General features: G+C 39.0%; 1 protein-coding gene across 1 annotated transcript in view; it reads right to left on the bottom strand.

The window, feature by feature from the left end:
• Nucleotides 1–792: 792 nt before the first annotated feature.
• HSPBAP1 (HSPB1 associated protein 1) overlaps nucleotides 793–13,722 on the bottom strand; it is a gene marked incomplete at its 5' end in the record, with an annotated part of 61,405 nt that continues 48,475 nt past the window's right edge. The window contains 3 exons of the mRNA XM_079704671.1: nucleotides 793–1,387; nucleotides 1,515–1,625; nucleotides 11,267–11,350. Of these exons, the coding sequence (XP_079560797.1) occupies nucleotides 848–1,387; nucleotides 1,515–1,625; nucleotides 11,267–11,350 (735 nt within the window). The 3' untranslated portion in view covers nucleotides 793–847. The remainder of the gene's footprint in view (nucleotides 1,388–1,514; nucleotides 1,626–11,266; nucleotides 11,351–13,722) is intronic.

Genomic DNA, 13,722 nt, shown 5'->3' with positions numbered 1-13,722 from the left:
GAGAGTGGGATCAAGTTCACTAAGCCAAGCTTTTAGTTAGTTTCAAGAGTTAGTAGCATTTGGTCCTTTTTATTCCAGGGCTGGTATTCCTGGATGTCCCAGTTCCTTACACAAGGAGGCCTCTTATTGGGCCCCAACCTACTTTTCTCCTGATTGGTATTCTGCTCTGGATTACAGGGGTTAACCAGTGAGAATTCTACAGATGTGAGAAATGTGATCACTTCGCATCAAGGCTAGACTTCAACCTGCATTTGAATTAAGAGATCAAGAACTTAAAACAATCATAAATCTTCCCACACCATCTTATGACAAAGAGTCCACGATATCTACTGAAATTAACAACCACACCCCTACCCCCCAAAAAGCTAGAATTCACCCAATGGATGCATTAGATCAGGAGTTAGCAAACTTTTAAAATATTTTCAGCTTTTCGAGCCATACTGCCTCTCTCACTACTCAACTCTGCCATCGTAACCCTAAAGCCACCACAGACAATATGTAAAGGAATGGCTTGGCTGTGTTCCAATACAACCTTATTTACAAAAACAAGCAGCAGGTGACCCCTGCTGATGGAGAGACTATTTCTTGGTGAGAACACTAGGGGCTTACATTTGAGATAAGCTGATGAGATAGGAAAGGAAAGGCAAAGGCACTGAAGAAAGAGGCCTACCAATAACAAAGAGCCAAGTTGTCTAAAGAGCAATGTGTATGCAAGAAGGTGGCAAGAGACTAAAATGTTAGTTAGGTGAGAACAGGACATTTATAAGCATATGCAAATTGACCTTTTGCCATTTCATCTTTTATTTTAAAAATATTCTTAAAATATTATTGAAAAAGTCATTTTCTATTAGAGTCGCAAACTTCTTCCTTGAATCAAAAGTTGTGCCACTATCTTGGTTACCTGTGGATTCACCAAGCAATCCAGCAAGTCATCTGTAGAAATGAATGTTTGGGAAGGGGCCACAGTACTATTTGAAGCAATTTGTTCCACAACTGCATTCTCACTTTCACTCATCATTCGTTGTCTCTTGGTATAATGCAATTTTCCAAAGCGTTTTCCATTTTTGCCAACAAAGTCTTCACCATCACTTTCAAACATGCCTCCTGTTTCTGAGGGTGGTTCTTGGGAACATGGTATCACAGGAACCAGATCAGGACCAAAGGGACTTGCTGCCTCCTGTTTTACTGTTCCCAAGGTTAAGTTGTGGTTACTAGTTTGTTCTACCTCCACGTGGTTGTGCATATTTAATTCTTCCTTTATCACGTACTCTCCGTTTGTGCTCTGCGCTTGGGTTTCTACTACCTTAGATGTTCCATAATGATCAAAAAAAGCAGAAACGGCTCCATTTAAGTAGCGACAATTGACTTCATGGGATGTTTCCTCAACCTAAGGAAAAAGAAAAACTCTTTAAAATGGTTATATGCACTTATATAAACTGGAAAACAAATGTTCCAGCCGGGATTGGTTTATCACAGGATACTAAGTGCCATGATGAAAACCAGAAGGGACTTACCTCAGTTGGGTTTAACCAAGCTCTGGTATCATGTGGGTTCTCTGCAGTTTTCAGGGCACACACAAGCATGCGGGTGACTGCCTCTTCTACCCGGGCTTGGTGGTCCTCTTCCTAAATCAAGGTTAAAAAAAGACACATTTTTTCACTTGTCTCTGTGTCTCATTGCTTAAAACAGAGTAGAGTCTCTTAATTGTGTGTTCTGTTCTCTCATTAACATAAGCTTTGTTACTGAAGGAATATGTTGTTGGCAGAACACAATTTTTATGTATTCACTCTCCTCTGCCATCTAGAAGAGTTTTAGAATATTTTACCAACCAAATTTAAGTGTGTATCCTGTCTATAAAACATAGACCTTAAGTATGAACCACCTTATGATTTTTTTCCCAATATTTTCCATTCTCTGACATGTTTAAAGTTAAAAAAATAGAGTATTACATACAAAGGAATAATCCCTGTAGAGCAGTGGTCCCCAACCATTTTGGCACAAGGACCGGTTTCATGGAAGACAGTTTTTCCATGGGATGTGGGGGGTGGATTGGTTCAGGCAGTACATGAGCAATGGTTCAGGCGGTAATGCGAGCGATGGGGATCAATGGGGAGCGGCAGACGAAGTTTTGCTCCCTTGCCCGCTGCTCACCTTCTGCTGTGTGGCCCGGTTCCTAACAGGCCGTGGACCAGTATCGGTCCGCGGCCTGGGGGTTGGGGACCCCTGCTATAGAGGATCATTTTGATAAGCTATTTTCTTGAGGAACGGGAAATAATTATAATAAACATTCTTGGCCACAAGAATGAGATGACCAAATATCTAAATACGTCTTTTTAAAGAGACAATAATTATAAACTATGGTATTAATGATAAATTACATTATATATATGTGTATATATATGTAAAATTTTCTTTTTTTGGCAATCTTTTTTTTTTTCTTGGCCACGCTGTGTGGCTTGTGGGATATTAGTTCCCCAACCAGGGATTGAACCCAGGCCCTCAGCAATGAAAGCGAAGAGTCCTAACCACTGGACTGCCAGGGAATTCCTAGTGATAAATTACATTAAAATCAATAATTTTGTTCATCAAAAGATACCATAAAGGAAAAGACAAGCCAGATGTCTGTAACATATATAAGTGATAGGAGATGAACAGAATATATAAAGAATCTGCACACATCAGTAAGACAAATGACCTAATTTTTTTTAAATGGGCAAAAGACATGAAGACAAACATGTCAAAAAAAGAACAATTATAAGGTTAAAAACACAAGAAAATAGGCTTAGCTTCATTCATAATCAGGGAAATGCAAATCAAGAAACCCATGAAACTGGCAAAAGAGGGTCTGATAATTCCAAATGGTGGAGAAATGTGCTTGACAGAAATCTTGTTGATGGTGGGAAAACATGTAGGCATTATTTTATAAACTTGAGTATTGTGTACCCTATAGACCAGCAACTCCACTCCTAGATATAGACATATATACATATTCTCTAGAGAAACTCTTGCACATGTGTACAAGAATATTCTATTTATAAAAGCAAATGGAAACAACCCAATTATCCATCAACAGAAAAATGAATCAAATTGTAGTACATTAACACAAGAGGATATTATATCATGGTGAAAATGAATGACCAGCTATGTGTGACAACACAGATGAATCTTAGAAACATAATATTAAATTATAAAAAAAAAAGCAAATCCCCAGGATGAGATACCACTTCACACTAGGAAGACTATAATAAGCCAGATAACGACAAGTGTTGGTGAGGATATGGAGAAATCAGAATCTTCACAAATTGCTGGTGGGAATGTAAATAGTACAGCTGCTTTGGAAAACAGCCTGGCAATTCCCCAAAGGTTAAATGTAGAGTTACCAGACAGTTAATTTTATAAGTCAACTTGGCTAGGCTATGGTGACCAACTGTCTAGTCAAACACTAGTCTAGATGTCGCTGTGAAGATATTTCGTAGATGTGATTAACATTTATAATCAGCTGACTTTAGGTAAAAGATCATCCTCAATAACGAGGGTGGACCTCATCCAATCAGTTGAAGGCCATAGGAGTAAAATTTAAGGTTTTCTGGAGAAGAGATTCTGCCTCAAGATTGCAACAGAAATCCTGAGTGAGTTTCCAGCCTGCCAGCCTGTTCTACAGATTTTGGACTCCAGACTGCAACTTTAACTCTTGTCTGAATTACCAGCCTGTTGGCCTGCCTTGGCTGATGTACCATATGACCCAGCAACTCCACTCCTAGGTACATACCAAGAGAAATGAAAGCATACATCCACACAAAAACTTGTACACGAATGTTAACAGTAGCATTATTCATAATAACCAAAAGTAGACACAACCCAAAAGTCCATCAATTGACTAGTGGATAAACAAAATGTGGTATATCTGTACAATAAAAAAATTTTTAGCCATAAAAAAAAGGAATAAAGTACTGATACATGCTACTACATGGATGATTCTTGAAAACATTATGCTGAATGAAAGATGCCAGCCATAAAAGGTGCCCCCTTCAAACAGTTAAAACAGAAAAAAAAAATTCTGTATAGTTTTAGAAGTAATGGGTATGGTTACAAGCAGGCAGATGACATCTCCACGATGGAATGAGCTATCTTGGGAGGCAAAGCATCTGTAAGGCTATTGTAGACGAGACTTTAGCACTGGGAGTGGAAGTGAACTCCTGGGAGTGGAAGTGAACTCCATGCACTCTACCATGATATTTGCTCTGATTCCAATACAGCGTGCTGCAAGCAGAATTTCTTTCTTTTTTTTTCATGTATAGTATTTTTAAAGGTTTATTTTATACAGCAGTTTCTCATTAGTTATCTATTTGAAACATATTAGTGTATATATGTCAATCCCAATCTCCCAATTCATCCCCCCACTCCCCACCCACCTGCTTTCCCCCCTTGGTGTCCATACGTTTGTTCTCTATATCTGTGTCTCTATTTCTGCCTTGCAAACTGGTTCATCTGTACCAGGTTTCTAGATTTCACATATATGCATTAATACACAATATTTGTTTTTCTCTTCCTGACTTACTTCACTCTGTATGACAGTCTCTAGGTCCATCCACGTCTCTACAAGTGACCCAATTTCTGTTTTATGGCTGAGTAATATTCTATTGTATATATGTACCACATCTTCTTTATCCATTTGTCAGTTGATGGGCATTTAGGTTGCTTCCATGATGTGGCTATTGTAAATAGTGCTGCGATGAACATTGGGATGCATGTGTCTTTTTGAATTATGTTTTTCTCTGGGTATATGCCCTGTAGTGGGATTGCTGGGTCATATGGTAATTCTATTTTTAGTTTTTTAAGGAACCTCCATACTGTTCTCCATAGTGGCTGTATCAATTTACATTCCCACCAACAGTGCAAGAGGGTTTGCTTTTCTCCACACCCTCTCCAGCATTTGTTGTTTGTAGATTTTCTGATGATGCCCATTCTAACTGGTGTGAGGTGATACCTCACTGTAGTTTTGATTTGCATTTCTCTAATAATTAGTGATGTTGAGCAGCTTTCCATGTGCCTCTTGGCCATCTGTATGTCTTCTTTGGAGAAAAGTCTATTTAGGTCTTCTGCCCATTTTTTGATTGGGTTGTTTCTTTTTTTACTATTGAGCTGCATGAGCTGTTACATATTTTGGAGATTAATCCTTTGTCTGTTGATTTGTTTGCAAATATTTTCTCCCATTCTAAGGGTTGTCTTTTTGTCTGGTTTATAGTTTCCTTTGCTGTGCAAAGCTTTTAAGTTTCATTAGTTCCCATTTGTTTATTTTTCTTTTTATTTCCATTACTCTAGGAGGTGGGTCAAAAAAGATCTTGCTGTGATTTATGTCAAAGAGTGGTCTGCTTATGTTCTCCTCTAAGAGTTTTATAGTGTCTGGTCTTAAATTAGGTCTTTAATCCATTTGGAGTTTATTTCTGTGTATGGTGTTAGGGAGTATTCTAATTTCATTCTTTTACATGTAGCTGTCCAGTTTTCCCAGTATTACTTATTGAAGAGACTGTCTTTTCTCCATTGTATATCCTTGCCTCCTTTGTCATAGATTAGTTGACCATAGATATGTGGGTTTACCTCTGGGCTTTCTATCCTGTTCCATTGATCTATATTTCTGTTTTTGTGCCAGTACCATATTGTCTTGATTACTGTAGCTTTGTAGTATAGTCTGAAGTCAGGGAGTCTGATTCCTCTGGCTCCGCTTTTTTCCCTCAAGACCGCTTTGGCTATTTGGGGTCTTTTGTGTCTCCATACAAATTTTAAGATTTGTTGTTCTAGTTCTATAAAAAATGCCAGTGGTAATTTGATAGGGATTGCATTGAATCTGTAGATTGCTTTGGGTAGTATAGTCATTTTCACAATATTGATTCTTCCAATCCAAGAACATGGTGTATCTCTCCATCTGTTTGTGTCATCTTTGATTTCTTTCATCAGTGTCTTACAGTTTTCTGAGTACAGGTCTTTTACCTCCTTAGGTAGGTTTATTCCTAGGTATTTTATTCTTTTTGTTGCAATGGTGAATGGGATTGTTTCCTTAATTTCTCTTTCTGATCTTTCATTGTTAGTGTATAGGAATGCAAGAGATTTCTGTGCATTAATTTTGTATCCTGCAACTTTACCAAATTCACTGATTAGCTCTAGTAGTTTCCTGGTGGCATCTTTCAGATTCTCTATGTATAGTATAATGTCATCTGCAAACAGTGACAGTTTGACTTCTTCTTTTCCAATTTGTATTCCTTTTATTTCTTTTTCTTCTCTGATTGCCATGGCTAGGACTTCCAAAACTATGTTGAATAATAGTGGTGAGAGTGGACATCCTTGTCTTGTTCCTGATCTTAGAGGAAATGCTTTCAGTTTTTCACCATTGAGAATGATGTTTGCTGTGGGTTTGTCATATAGGGCCTTTATTATGTTGAGGTAGGTTCCCTCTATGCCCACTTTCTGGAGAGTTTTTATCATAAATGGGTGTTGAATTTTGTCAAAAGCTTTTTTTGCATCTGTTGAGATGATCATATGGTTTTTATTCTTCAATCTGTTAATATGGTGTATCACATTGATTGATTTGTGTATATTGAAGAATCCTTGCATCCCTGGGATAAATCCCACTTGATCATGGTGTATGATCCTTTTAATGTGCTGTTGGATTCTGTTTGCTAGTATTTTTTTTTTCTTTTCCTTTTTTTTTTTTTTTTTTTTGCGGTATGTGGGCCTCTCAGTGTTGTGGCCTCTCCTGTTGCAGAGCACAGGCTCCGGACACGCAGGCTCAGTGGCCATGGCTCACAGGCCTAACCGCTCCATGGCATGTGGGATCTTCCTGGACTGGGGCACGAACCTGTGTCCCCTGCATTGGCAGGCAGACTCTCAACCACTGCGCCACCAGGGAAGCCCTGTTTGCTAGTATTTTGTTGAGGATTTTTGCATCTATATTCATCAGTGATACTGGTCTGTAATTTTCTTTTTTTGTAGTATCTTTGTCTGGTTCTGGTATCAGGGTGATGGTGGCCTCATAGAATGAGTTTGGGAGAGTTCCTTCCTCTGCAATTTTTTGGAAGAGTTTGAGAAGGATGGGTGTTAGCTCTTCTCTAAATGTTTGATATAATTCACCTGTGAAGCCATCTGGTCCTGGACTTTTGTTTGTTGGAAGATTTTTTTTTTTACATTTTTTTAAAATTAATTAATTTTTTTTTGTGGTACACAGGCCTCTCACTGTTGTGGCCTCTCCCGTTGTGGAGCACAGGCTCCGGATGCGCAGGCTCAGCGGCCATGGCTCACGGGCCTAGCTGCTCCGTGGTATGTGGGATCTTCCCAGACCGGGGCACGAACCTGTGTCCCCTGCATTGGCAGGCGGACTCTCAACCACTGCGCCACCAGGGAAGCCCTGTTGGAAGATTTTTAATCACAGTTTCAATTGCATTACTTGTGATTGGTATGTTAATACTTTCTATTTCTTCCTGGTTCACTCCTGGAACGTCACACCTTTCTACGAATTTGTCCATTTCTTCCAGGTTGTCCATATTATTGGCATAGAGTTGCTTGTAGTAGTCTCTTAGGATGCTCTGTATTTCCGCAGTGTCCGTTGTAACTTCCCCTTTTTCATTTCTAATTTTATTGATTTGAGTCCTCTCTCTCTTTCTTGATGAGTCTGGGTAAAGGTCTGTCAATTTTGTTTTTCTTCTCAAAGAACCAGCTTTTAGTTTTATTGATCTTTGCTATTGTTTTCTTTGTTTCTATTTCATTTATTTCTGCTCTGATCTTTATGATTTCTTCCCTTGTACCAACTTTGGGTTTTGTTTGTAGTTCTTTCTCTAGTTCTTTAAGGTGTAAGGTTAGATTGTTTGAGATTTTTCTTGCTTCTTGAGGTAGGATTGTATTGCTATAAACTTCCCTCTTAGAGCTGCTTTTGCTGCATCCCATAGGTTTTGGATTGTCGTGTTTTCATTGTCATTTGTCTCTAGGTATTTTTTTATTTCTTCGGGGATCTCTTGGTTATTTAGTAATGTATTGTTTAGCCTCCATGTGTTTCTGTTTTTTACATATTTTTCTCTGTAATTTATTTCTAATCTCATAGCACTGTGATCAGAAAAGATGCTTGATACGATTTCAATTTTCTTAAATTTACTGAGGTTTGATTTGTGACCCAAGATGTGATCTATCTTGGAGAATGTTCCATGCACACTTGAGAAGAAAGTGTAATCTGCTGTTTTTGGATGGAATGTCCTATAAATATCAATTAAATCTATGTGGTCTATTGTGTCATTTAAAGCTTGTGTTTCCTTATTAATTTTCTGTCTGGATGATCTGTCCATCGCTGTAAGTGAGGTGTTAAAGTCCTCCACTATTATTGTGTTACTGTCGATTTCCTCTTTTATAGCTGTTAGCATTTGCCTTATGTATTGAGGCGCTCCTACGTTGGCTGCATATATATTTATAATTGTTATGTCTTCTTCTTGGACTGACCCCTTGATCATTATGGAGTGTGCTTCCTTGTCTCTTGTAACATTCTTTATTTTAAAGTCTATATTATCTGATATGAGTATTACTACTCCAGCTTTGTTTTGATTTCCATTTGAATGGAATATCTTTTTCCATCCCCTCACTTTCAGTCTGTATGTGTCCCTAGATCCGAAGTGGGTCTCTTGTAGACAGCATATACACGGGTCTTGCTTTTGTATCCATTCAGCCAGCCTGTGTCTTTTGGTTGGAGCATTTAATCCATTCACATTTAAGGTAATTATCAATATGTATGTTCCTATTACCATTTTCTTAATTGTTTTGGGTTTGTTTTTATAGGTTCTTTTCTTCTCTTGTGTTTCCCACTTAGAGAAGTTCCTTTAGCATTTGTTGTAGAGCTGGTTTGGTGGTGCTGAATTCTCTTAGCTTTTGCTTGTCTGCAAAGCTTTTGCTTTCTCCGAGGATCTCTGAATGAGATCCTTGCTGAGTAGAATAATCTACAATATGGTTGTAGCTCCTTTTCTTTCATCACTTTAAATATATCGTGCCACTCCCTTCTGGCTTGTAGAGTTTCTGCTGGGAAATCAGCTGTTAACCTTATGGGAGTTCCCTTATGTGTTGTTAATTTTCCCTTGCTTCTTTCAGTAATTTTTCTTTGTCTTTAATTTTTGCCAATTTGATTACTATGTGTCTCGGTGTGTTTCTCCTTTGGTTTATCCTGCCTGGGACTCTCTGCACTTCCTGGATTTGGGTGGCTATTTCCTTTCCCATGTTAGGTAAGTTTTTGACTATAATCTCTTCAAATATTTTCTCGGGTCCTTTCTCTCTCTCTTTGCCTTCTGGGACCCCTATAATGCGAATGTTGTTGCGTTTAATGTTGTCCCAGAGGTCTCTTAGACTGTCTTCATTTCTTTTCATTCTTTTTTTCTTTATTCTGTTCCCTGCTGTGAATTCCACCATTCTGTCTTCCAGGTCACTTATCTGTTCTTCTGCCTCAGTTATTCTGCTATTGATTCCTTCTAGTGTATTTTTCATTTCAGTTATTGTATTTTTCATCTCTGTTTGTTTGTTCTTTAATTCTTCTAGGTCTTTGTTAAACATTTCTTGCATCATCTCAATCTTTGCCTCCATTCTTTTTCCAAGGTACTGGATCATCTTCACTATCATTATTCTGAATTCTTTTTCTGGAAGATTGCCTATCTCCACTTCATTTAGTTGTTTTCCTGGGGTTTTATCTTGTTCCTTCATCTGGTACACAGCCCTCTGCCTTTTCATATTGTCTTTCTGTGAATGTGGTTTTCATTCCACAGGCTGCAGGATTGTAGCTCTTCTTGCTTCTCTATATATGTATTTAACTTTAATTTTGATTCAGTGTTCTGCGGATAATTTCAATTAACACTTGAAGATGATCTGAGGTATAGCAAATTAAGCCATTCACTTTGATGCTTGGATTTCATGGTTTCCAATCCCTGGAGTGCCTTCAGAGTTGGAGAAGCTGGCCTGCAGTGGCTCTCCTTCTGCGCTGCACCTAGTATTTTTTATTTAATATGTATAAGACCATGCGCTAAAGAATAGTATGTTGACTACCCTTAGAGACAAAGAAATCTTATCTTAAAAAAAATGTAAACAGTAATAACGTATTTCAGATAATGGGCATAAAAATGATTCAACTGAGATGTCCACTTCTGGCTGTGATAGAGTAACAGTAACTTAATTACTTTCCTACCATAAACAACTGGAAAACTAGACAAATACATATTATTAAAGGATTTCAGACATTGGACTACAGGCAACATAAAAATGTGATCTCTGAGTAAAAGAAAATAAATGACTTAAGTACTATAATTGATTGACCAACTTCTTTTCAGAGGGACATTCTGAACACTGGAGCAGAAAGGGGGATACCAAGCAAGGCAATCAGTTAAGCAGAATTTCTAACTGTAAGTCTATTGATCTCCCATTATACTTCTCACCCAAGGGTTACGACTCTTCTAAGCCACACAATAGAGCTTGCTGTTATAGTATTCCTTATGCTCCCCCTGTGCCAAAGCCCTTCCCATTATCTAAGGATAAGAACAGTCTGAGTGAGGGGACGGTGCGGCAGCCAAAGAGAGGAGAGAGATGCAATCAAGGTTTTGGGTACAGGAGAGCAGAGATGCATTCAAGGCCTCAGGTTAACGAGGGCACAGGCGCAGTCAAAGCCTCTGGTTAAAGCATACAAAGATGCAATGACACCTCAGGTGGAAGAGACAGACTTGAGCCATAAGAGTAGCCATTCTAAATGTCAAGTAGAGCAGGCAACCAGGATTAAGCACAGCATATTGGAGGGGAAAAGCCTTTGGGAGAAATAAAATGATAACACCTAGCACTGAAAGACTGCTCTGAGAAAATGTGTAAGTCAGGACTGAGAATTCTGCAATTATTAATGAGGACCCTGAACCAAGAAGCAAGTATTTCCAGCCCAGATGGTGGGGGATGGGACCGGCAATGTGGGACACACGTGGCGGATCCAGCCAGGCCCAACATGATTCTCCTAACAACACCGGTCAAGGGAGAAGACCCGGCACACCAACGTCAGGGCCCATTTTGTGCCCTTAAAAGAAAGAGAATGGTGTGTCACAAAAATCCTATTTCCAACCTCACTATCCATCAACAGAGAGCAGAATACATAAATTACGGGAGAGCAAAACAAAGTAACACTGGAGTGTTGGTGAAAATTAATCACCAAGTTCTATAGACAGGCACTGTATATCTTAAAAGCAGGGAGATTACATTTGTTAGAAAAAAAAAATACCAGCTCAATCCATGAGTTTATACTGACAGTGACAGGATCAATGGATTCCACATAATGCCACCAGTGTCTGGGGACAAACAGAACCTGAAAACCAAACAAAAAACGGTTAGCACAAGAACAGAACATTTTATTTTTATGTCAGAATCAGATCTTAAATGAAGCTAAGGAAAAAAAACAAACTCAAATGAATTTATAATAATATTTTAATAAGAAAGGGAAACAAGAAAAAAAAACCCACAATCCTTTTATTCCTTTTCTTAAATTAACAAGTTTGCATGTTCTACAAAGGATATTACTAGCTTCTCCAGTCTCTACTCTCCTTTATCCTGGACCTTCTCTGTCTGCATCCAAATCTTAGTAAAGGATTCTAACTTTTCCTCCTTTCCATCACATAATAGTTGTATGAGTTCTGAGAAAGGGCAGAGGTAAGCACATAGGACATATTTTCTGCCTTCTCACAGTCTAAAATCTAGCCAATGAAAAAATAATATATAGAAAAGTGGTAAATCACTTTTTAACACTTATAACCACTTATATAATTTATAAATTATATAAGTGGTAAATCAGAGGAGTGGACGCTGGTGGTAGAGATCTTCAGAGGTGGGAGAAGCAGGCATGCTTCTAGGGAGGTTAGGGGCAACCTGGATGGAGGAAGTGTGATTTGAACCAGGATTAAGAGAGAATGAGGACATGCCAGGAGGGAGAAGTGGGCAAGGGGGGTGGGACTGTCGAGGGACAGCAAGTAGGTTAGTCTTACTACTGCAGAAGGAGTAAAGGGGAAGAAAGTGGTGAATCAGGTTAGGGCCAGTGGAGGGCCCTGAGTTCAGAATAAAGAATCTGGATTTTATCCTGTAGGCATTTTAAGTTGCTGAGAAGTTCTGAGTAGGGGGATGGTTAAGACAGTGACATTGTGGGAGAGTCTGGGAAGGACAGGAGATTCTTGCAATGGTCCAATTATTAAATTAAATGTTAACATTTAAATAGGAAGATATAGCAAACAAAAGCAATGGGCAGAATCAAGAAGGACTGCATTTATCCAGAGTCATTACAAGAGTTTGTGGAAGGCTGAGTACAGCAGATGGAGATGATCTGAAGCTTCTGGGCTTCGGATTTAGGAAATTGGTGGTACTTGCTATGGACAAGGTGGAGATGGGAAGAGACCTCCTTTTAAGAGAACTGGGCACTAAAAACGTCCACTTCAGCCACTGGATTTAGTCATTAAGAGGTCATTAATGTCCTATCATAGAGTATACTTTCAAGTAAAGTGGTAAGAGAGAGAGCCAGTTTATGGTGGATTCAGGAAACAGCATGATATAAGGAAAAATGATACAACAGACAGAAATACTCATTAGAATTTGGCTATTAAAATAGAAGAGGGGCTTCCCTGGTGGCGCAGTGGTTGAGAGTCCGCCTGCCGATGCAGGGGACACGGGTTCGTGCCCCGGACCGGGAAGATCCCACATGCCGCGGAGCGGCTGGGCCCGTGAGCCATGGCCGCTGAGCCTGCGCGTCTGGAGCCTGTGCTCCACAACGGGAGAGGCCACAACAGTGAGAGGCCCGCGTACTGCAAAAAAAAAAAAAAAAAAAAAAAAAAAAAAAAAAAAAAATAGAAGAAAAAAAGAATTAGCAGCCACTTCACATCCACTAGAATGGCTATAGTTGTAGTAATATAATAATAATAAAGGAAAATAACAAGTGTTGGTGAGGATGTGAAGAAATTAGAGCCCTCATAGATTGCTGGTGGGAATGTAAAATGGTGCAGCTGCTGTGGAAAACAGTTTGGCAATTCCCCCAAAAGTTAAAAAACACGGAGTTATCATATGACTCGGCAATTCCACCCTTACGTACATACCTAAGAGAACTGAAAATATATGCTCATACAAAAACTTGCACTCAAATGTTTATAGCAGCATTATTCGTAATAACCAAAAAGTGGAAACAACCCAAATATCTATCAGCTGTTTAATGGATAAATAAAATGTATATCCACATAATGGAATATATTCGGCCATAAAAAAGAATGAAGTGCTAATAACATTCTACAGCCTGGATGAACCTTGAGGATATTATGCGACGTGAAAAACGCCGGACACAGAAGTCCACAGACTGCACAACTGCACTTATGTGAAATGTCCAGAATAGGTAAATCTATACAGAAAGAAAAGAGAGAAGTGGTTGTCAAGGGCTGGGGGGAATAGGTGAATGGGGAATGACTGCTGATGGGTTGAGGAAACTTAGTGAAATCGTTCGAGCTGGAGCACTTGAGTGTAAAGGAAGCAGGAAGAGCCAGTGAGAAGGGAGCAAAAGAAGGAACACAGGCAGGTCAGAGGGATAATCAAGGGAATAAAATCTCCTTAAGAGACTAAGAAAAACTTGCAAATGTTAATAAAATATCAGACAGCAAATGCCAGTGTTGTAAAGGTGATATTCCCCACTGGGTAGCAGCACTAAGTACT

The sequence above is a fragment of the Hyperoodon ampullatus genome, assembly GCF_949752795.1.
Source record: "Hyperoodon ampullatus genome assembly, chromosome: 5".
Taxonomy (NCBI): domain Eukaryota; kingdom Metazoa; phylum Chordata; class Mammalia; order Artiodactyla; family Ziphiidae; genus Hyperoodon; species Hyperoodon ampullatus.
Note: the sequence above shows the minus strand (reverse complement) of the source record. Positions and strands in the feature narration are given on the sequence as shown.